Source organism: Lipophrys pholis (assembly GCF_963383615.2).
Source record: "Lipophrys pholis genome assembly, chromosome: 13".
In the NCBI taxonomy this organism is placed as follows: Eukaryota; Metazoa; Chordata; class Actinopteri; order Blenniiformes; family Blenniidae; genus Lipophrys; species Lipophrys pholis.
In genome coordinates, this window is record NC_137632.1 from 11,771,658 (window position 1) to 11,779,342 (window position 7,685).

At 41.1% G+C, this 7,685-nt stretch overlaps 1 protein-coding gene across 3 annotated transcripts; it reads right to left on the minus strand.

Annotated features, from left to right (window-relative positions):
- Positions 1-196: 196 nt before the first annotated feature.
- Positions 197-7,685, minus strand: LOC308119279 (NADH-ubiquinone oxidoreductase 75 kDa subunit, mitochondrial-like). Of its 3 annotated transcripts, none has more exons than XM_080479174.1 (19): positions 7,392-7,685; positions 6,737-6,819; positions 5,478-5,578; positions 5,230-5,337; positions 5,071-5,147; positions 4,767-4,848; positions 4,508-4,638; positions 4,227-4,412; positions 4,003-4,137; positions 3,798-3,912; positions 3,549-3,694; positions 3,336-3,464; positions 3,111-3,240; positions 2,864-3,024; positions 2,603-2,757; positions 2,073-2,248; positions 1,855-1,989; positions 1,627-1,699; positions 197-770 (listed from the first exon to the last, which is right to left on the minus strand). In XM_080479174.1, the coding sequence occupies exons 2-19, from the start codon at positions 6,816-6,818 to the stop codon at positions 679-681; spliced, it is 2,214 nt and encodes a 737-aa protein (XP_080335300.1). In that variant the 5' UTR covers position 6,819; positions 7,392-7,685; the 3' UTR covers positions 197-678. The 3 variants fall into 3 exon arrangements, with proteins under 3 accessions (XP_080335300.1, XP_080335302.1, XP_080335301.1); XM_080479176.1 differs by having other exon boundaries at positions 5,053-5,147; positions 7,392-7,463; XM_080479175.1 differs by lacking the exon at positions 7,392-7,685 and adding an exon at positions 7,129-7,375.

Sequence of the window (7,685 nt, forward strand, 5' to 3'; positions counted from 1 at the left end):
CCACGACTCTCATCCTCCATATGAAAGAGTTATCAGCCCTGCTGCCACACTGTAGCCGGCTGCTCTCTAGTGATGGACCATGTGCCAATCAGACACCGACTGGAAAAGTTGCTTACAGCACTTACTGATCATGCATGCCATCAGCAAATATTAGTTCAATATTTACAATTAATTAAGGAGTTTGCAAAGATTTTTTTAACTTGCTACAGAAATATGTTTATTAATTTAAGTCACATGTACAAATAGCTATACCTCAAATAGTATAAACACTATAATAAAAATATAATCTAAACACTTTTTTTTTTTTTTGCTGCTAATTTCACGGGAAGACGGATTTCATTCTTGAATCTTGGGTCACATGTACTGAAATGTCAGGAGGACTGCCAGGAGTGCATAGCAGGGGATCTGGCAAATCTAAACGGACATATTTGCATTGCAGGTACACGTTTCTGCAGGTAATGTATGTTACATCCACTGTGTGCGTAGAGGGTAAAGCATCTACTTTCAGTAAAGTGGAGCTATGTCAACAGAAATTACCCCAGGGATTAATAAAAATACTTCTGATTCCGATACAAAAACAGACACTACAGTAAAACACAAGCGCAAATCAGCATTTTTCTAGGAATGTGCAAATACAATAGTTGTGCGTATCTTCTTTAAATAACTCCATATTGTGCTTTAACATATGGCTGGCTCGTCCACGGCTTGAGCTCCTTCTGTGACGGCTTTCACACACTTCGCCATGGTCTGAGAGGCTCTGCTGATCGGATCTGTGGGGGGAAATACCAACAGTATATGAAACTTAAGAATAATCAAAAGTAAAAAAACAAACAAAAAAAAGTGGCTGCATTTTAAACTGAAAATGTTTCGGCTATTAAACAAAAAAATATATCTTACAAATAGTATGCTAAAATTACTTTTTAGCCGTTCTATTTGTCATTAGAATAAATAAATACATAAATAAATTCACTGAGTCTTGGTAATATGATTTGTAAACATCACATATATTTCATACATTTCAATAAAAATGCCTCTTTGGTAGTCACATTAGTTTATACACTCATTATAGATCAGAAACAGAAGGGGATTTATTGCCAGGTATAGTTTACACAATACCGATAGTTTGCTCGGGTGGGATTGGTGCAAAACAGTAAACACAGTAAAATAGGGCAAATTTGTATAACTTGGATTAGCATTGAACTTAGATATAGTAAATTGGTCCTTCTATCTTTTTTTTTTATTATTGTGCAGTAAAGAAAATAGTTTCCACATAATTGTGTGGTGTGAGCAATGTTTTGGGGATTTATATAATTTAAAAATACCCCAAAAAACAGATTGGAATTATTTAAAATGCTAACATGTAGTGAATGTCTTGAGCTGGGAAGATACCAGAAGATTCAATATTATATCTTTTAAATTTGCATTAATGATGAACTGTACATTTTGCTACGTGCTATAATATGAAGAGATAGTTTTATTGCATTGGACTTATTTAGCTGAAAATAAAGCAAAATGATTGTTGTAAAATGTTGATGATTACAAAACTTGTAAGAATGAAACTGCTGATCAAATCTGCTGATTAAATCATATTATTAAAGTGTATTAAGAAGAGTGTTGGTGTCCCACCTGTCATATAAAAGTCCTTCACAGTGAGCTGTGGAGGGACTAAAGGTTCATTTAGAACGGCCTGCTTCACTGCCTGAAAGAGATAAGGAAGGCATCAACATCATCACAGAGAACAGCATGACATAAACTGAGATAAATTAACTGTACACACTGACGTCTCAATCAGGCTTCATTAGTTTCCTGTTATATAACCAAATAAACACATAATGGAGAAAAATAACTGCCAACCTTAGACAGTTCATTAGCCTGCTTAAAGTAGTTGGCCTCCTCGCGGTCATCATATCGCACCAGGTTTGGAGAAACTTCCTCCAGCCTGTCACGCACTTTATCAAGAGTGTCGTATGGTAAAGCCACTCCAGCAAGCTTAGGGAATGGAAAGAAATCACAGTGTTTAGTCTCTCTCTGTGCTGCTGAACATCACATGTTTATTGTCGTCCACCGTTAACCTCAGAAATGGCTCTGATGATCCTCCAGTCCTCCCTGGCCATGCCCGGTGGAGTCACAGCCACCTTGGTCTGTTGGGTTCGGCCCTCAGTGTTCACATATGTGCCACATTTCTCGGTATATGCCGCACCAGGCAGTATGATATCAGCCATTGGTGCACCCACATCTCCGTGGTGACCTAGACCATTATAAATAAATACAAAAAAAAACACTGAAGCTGATGTATTTTTTTGACATACGCAAACTGTTCAAATCTACTAAAAGTATCAATTAAAGTTTCCAACAAATATAAACATATTCAATATTTGGATGATAATGATGGATAGCATTAGTCTCCAACACAGTCCAAAAGCTATATGATGATCAGTCCATTCCCATAAATTCACCCAGTCACTTCAATTATTTATTTGTTTATCTTTTCAGCTTTTCTTTGGTCATCATTCTTTATGTGCAGACGATGACAAGTCAGGAACTATACTATGAGCGTCTGTTGCTGCAATAAATGAAAGAAACTACATTTTAAAACACTGACCTTGATAGATTATCAGGCAATCATTAGGGAGGTCTTGGCGTGCAATGCAGCCTGTATCAGCGCCGAGTAGGAACAGAACTTTGGGCGGATTCTTCCTGATAGTCTCCACGCCTGGCTTGTAGCCAAGATCGAGTGCAGCCACTTGACTGGCAACCCTGGCAACACAGGGGGGAAAAAAATATATATAGATTGGAGTTAAAGTCCTCTTTGAAAACTGCACGGTTGCCAAAATCTTGTCTTTTAATTTTCAAAGATTGTGACCTGTGAAGCACATTAAGAACCTTCCAGGTTTCCTCCACCCCGCTGCTGACGCGAGCTTTCTGAGCAATGGTTGACACGGTGGCCATTATCGCTGCCCCATCCTCTCTCTGCAGGCAACCGCTGCCAACTACAACAACAGGATGCCTGGCCTGAGCCAAAACCTGCAAGAGGGGATAAAAGACATGGAATTCGTGGGAGACATTTGAGCTGACTGATGGGATTCACAACCGGAAAACCTCAGTCTCACCTGGGAGAAAGGGTGAGTTCCGGAAGCGATGTCTTGAAGAACCTTAGCAGACTCCCCAAGATGCTCGTAAGTGTAACTGAGGTCCACTTCCTTTCCCACTAGCGCCACCTGCAACTCGTTGTGCAGCCAGCTGAAGCACAAGCCCCAGTGACATGACATTTGTTTCGTTGTCCCACAGAGCCTCGCTACCAAACAGACGTACTGTCTTCGCTGTAAACCGCTCACCTTTTTCTAATCCGTGCATTAAACAGAGGAGCCTCATATCGTGGGTTGGTGCCAATCAGAAGCAGCAGGTCAGCTTCTTCGAGGCCAGCAATCCCAGTGTTAAGAAGGTAGTTTGAACGCAGGTCAGATCTAGAAACAAAGAGGGAACTAATATCACCGCAGGCCAAACTGAATGTGTTACCACTGTAAGCTTCTACCTTTGTAAGCTCTTACCCAGCTCCAGTCGTGGGGAACATCTCTTCAGTGCACAGATTTTCACTGTTCAAATGGTTCAGCAAGTCTTTTAGACAGATTAAAGCCTCTGCATCCACCAAACCACCAACAACAGCAGCAACAGCCTCGCCCTTGACCCCTTGGAGCTGTCAAATGTATTCAAGAGAGAAACGTCCCATCACGTGTGTCTTAAATGCACTGATATCAAAGTGTTGCAGGAAATTATTCTGTATGTGTTGATTGACTTACTGCACCAGCAACCCGAGTCAGAACATCTTCCCAGGTTGTGGGAACCAACTGCCCATTCTCATTTTTCACCATTGGCTGAGTAAGCCTCTGCCTCTTCAATCCGTCATAAGCAAACCTGCGATGGAAGGAATGAGATCGAGTTAAGCTTCCATTAAAGATGACACTCTGTTTCCTATGATATTTACTCATGTGACAGAAGAGGGACCTAGTCTTGTCTGAGATCCACTCTTCGTTAATATCCTCATTGAGACGGGGCAGAATTCTCATCACCTCCCCACCACGTGTGCTCACGACAATGTTACTACCCACAGCGTCCAGAACATCAATGGATTCAGTCTTCCTGCGGGAAACCGAAAACAACACATTAAGCGGTGGTGCACATTGTGCCACCCTCAAGTTCAATAGTGATTCAGAGCACAATCCAAAAACCTGGTCTCCCAAGGACGAGCAGTGAACGCATATGGTTTGGATGTCAGGGCGCCGACTGGGCAGATATCGATGACGTTCCCAGATAACTCGGACATGAACATCTTCTCCACATAAGTCCCAATCTGCAGGTCGTTGCCTCTGCCAGTGGTGCCCAGGTCTTCCACGCCTGCAATCTCACTGGCAAAGCTGCCAGAGCCCCCCCAAAAAAGAAAAAGAAAGTGATATATCATTTCAAATTCCTAAAGCAACTCGACTTACTTTAAAACCAAATAGTGACTCACCGCACACAACGGGTACATTGGATACAGCGAGTCATAATAGTTTTTATGAGAGGGCCAATGTTTTTATCTTCCACAGCTCGTTTGCCCTCTGTAAAGCGGCTCCTGTCACTCCCAAACTGCATGGACTGGTCCTTCAAATGACAATAGATTCACTCTTTACCAGCACATATTTGAAATTCCAAACAAAACAAAAATGGCATACAAACACTAAACATAAAACAATTGGTGTTGATTTTTTTCTTTTTTTTTTATAATTTACCTGCAGATCACATTCACCCCCTTGATCACAAATGGGACAGTCTAATGGGTGGTTGGCCAGTAAGAACTCCATCACACCCTCCCTGTGTGAAAATAAATAACATTCAGTTCTGAGTAAGATTGCGTTCATGTATGAGAGTTTGAGTTCCTCAAAAGAAAGTAAAACTAATTAAACTCACTACAATTAAATCACCCCGCCCAAGAAGGCCACCTATATGATTATGTCACATATAATAAAATAAGGGATTGCTAATACCAGTGAATTACCGAGCTTTAAATGAATTTACCTCTGATAGTGATCCTACCTGGCCTTCCTTGTTTTGTCTGAATCAGTTAAAATGTTCCAGCCTTTCATGACAGGCATAGCACAAGCTGCCACCGGCTGGTGGGTAGATGAAAAAGAATTAGCGGTTATGTACAGAAGACACAGCTTGTACTGTATCGTAGTTACGATACACACATACCTTGGGAACTTTCTCTATCTCCACGAGACACATGCGACAATTTCCAGCCACGGACAAACGTTCGTGGTAGCAGAAGCGAGGAATCTGCATCCCCGCCTTCTCACATGCCTGAAACAGTTTATGATCGCATATCATACGATCGTTTTTTTTTCTTCTATGATCTGAAGCTTATCAGATCATACAAACATGTGAAAATGTCTGGAACTTCTTTCAGTCCACTGAAGCGAATGCATGAATTTACTGTTAACCTGCAACACGGTAGTTCCTGGCTCCACCATAACTGGCGTCCCATCCACAAAGACTTCCAGGAGGCTGTGGGCTTCTGCTGCTGCTGCAGAGGCAAGGCGAGCTTCAGGCACATAAAGGAGACAATATCAGGTCATTCAGTGTATTTAAGCAAATCTACTTCTTTGTAAGGTTTAGCATGGGAAAAAATAATAATTCTGGCAAAAGTAGTGCACTAATATGAGACCGTATTAGTTGCTGTATTTCGAATGTAAACCATCTCCTGTATCAAGTCTCATCTTCAAATTCAACAAATGCTGTCAAATCAGTGTAAAATTTAACTTTTTTTTCATCTCACATTTGTAAACTAGTAACAAATGAAACACTTAAGTCAAGTAAACTTTCTTAAAATGGTATTTATTCAAATAATGATTTATTTTCAGCTGAGCTTTTGAGAGTTGTTAACCAGGTTCAGATTTGCACATGGGGGAGGCGTCTCCCCCTCTTCTGCTGAAATATACTTATTGCAGGAGTCATAAAATCGTCTCCTTCTCTTGGCAAATGAAACCAAACATATAATCATTGTATATAATTTAAAAATAAGCTTTTATTTGTCCCACAGTGAAGAAACTTACATTTTTGCAGCAGCAAGTGGACAGTAATGACAGAGTAGCAAAAGAATACAAACAATAATACCCAATATTAAATCAATGACAACAGTAACAATAATATAAAAACATGATAGTAAGCGTGACAATATTTTACATTCTTGCATGATGACGTTTGTACTGATTGAAAATATACCAGAGATTATGTTATTATTGCATAGAATAAATGATCAATAAACACTGCACACAGGAGAATCATAATTCGAAATGTAATAGTGACTCGTTTTATTTGGGATTGTGGAGGTCAGACAGGAAGCTCATTATAGATTTGCCTTCACGTTTGACATATGTATTTAAAATTAAATAAAATAAAACAAGCTTTCTAGTTACTTTTTGACTGTGACTCCTGGAGAATGTACCAATGACATCTACGTACACCAGCTTAGTTAATACTAGAGAATTGATTGGTGACGCCCTCTCTCTCCAGTTAAACTGGGCCAACAGCCGCCTGGTACCAAACATGGGAGCTGCCAGGTCTGTAATCCTGCCAGTAATCCATCAACTGAGTGAAGTAACAAGGGTGCGAGGCATTCGCGCAGTTCACGAGCAAAGCGGGTGAAATAGAAACGCAGTCTGCAGGTAATAGGTTTATCGATAAGGTCGCATGCTGTTACCATTGTGTGCTGCAGCCGCGCCTCCTCGAGCGATGGCTGCGGGGAAGAAGAGGCTGCGGCTCGCAGCAGGCAGGCGGATCATGCTGGAGGAGAGACGGAGACACACAGCATCATGCGGGCGGCCCGACATTAACCCCACAGACTCAATCAATCCCCCTCATTGTATTTATTTCACGTGGTAAAAGATGCCGGAAGTTGGTGGCGCGTGCCCCCCTCCCCAAAAACACATTAGCTAAAGTTAGCCTCCTCCTCCTCCACGCCGAGGCTACCAAAACAAAAACAGAGTTGACACGATTCTAACAGCGATGCGACTAAAACGTACAATAACTGACGTGACCAAGTTTATTTATCGACATGCCGCTGGATGCCAGTAGCGCTGGCGCAACACTTACCGAACTCCATGAGCTCGCGACACTGCAACACTGTTCACTTTATAATGATAATAAACGACCACGGGGTGCACGTGAAGCCTTGTTTTGTTCTGTTTGGTTTTATCTGAAATCACGTCCAGCGAGCCACGCCACGTCTGCGGTCATAACAAAACTCTCCACCAAACATCGCCAATCTAACAAACCTCAGTACAAGACAAGCGGAGAAATAATCCTGATTTATTTACATTTAATCCACAAGCGTTGTTGTGTTGATTCCTTCTTACCTTGCAGGGTTTCTCCTCACGAGACTGCCCGACACGCAGAGTGCGAACCGTCCTGTTATTCTGCTGCGTCACAGATTAAGTAATCCCGTCTGCCATAATCCAAATAACAGGGCTACTTTCCTGCATAATCTATCAGTACTTCAGTTTTTTCAGCATCAGACATCGTAACAGATGAAGAGATATAAAACGATGCTTTTTTTGCAATCACTTACATGCCATATTTTGAGATTTAAGATAGATACTCGAAGATGTATATTCAAATAATTACTCCTTTATGAATAGATAATCAAGATT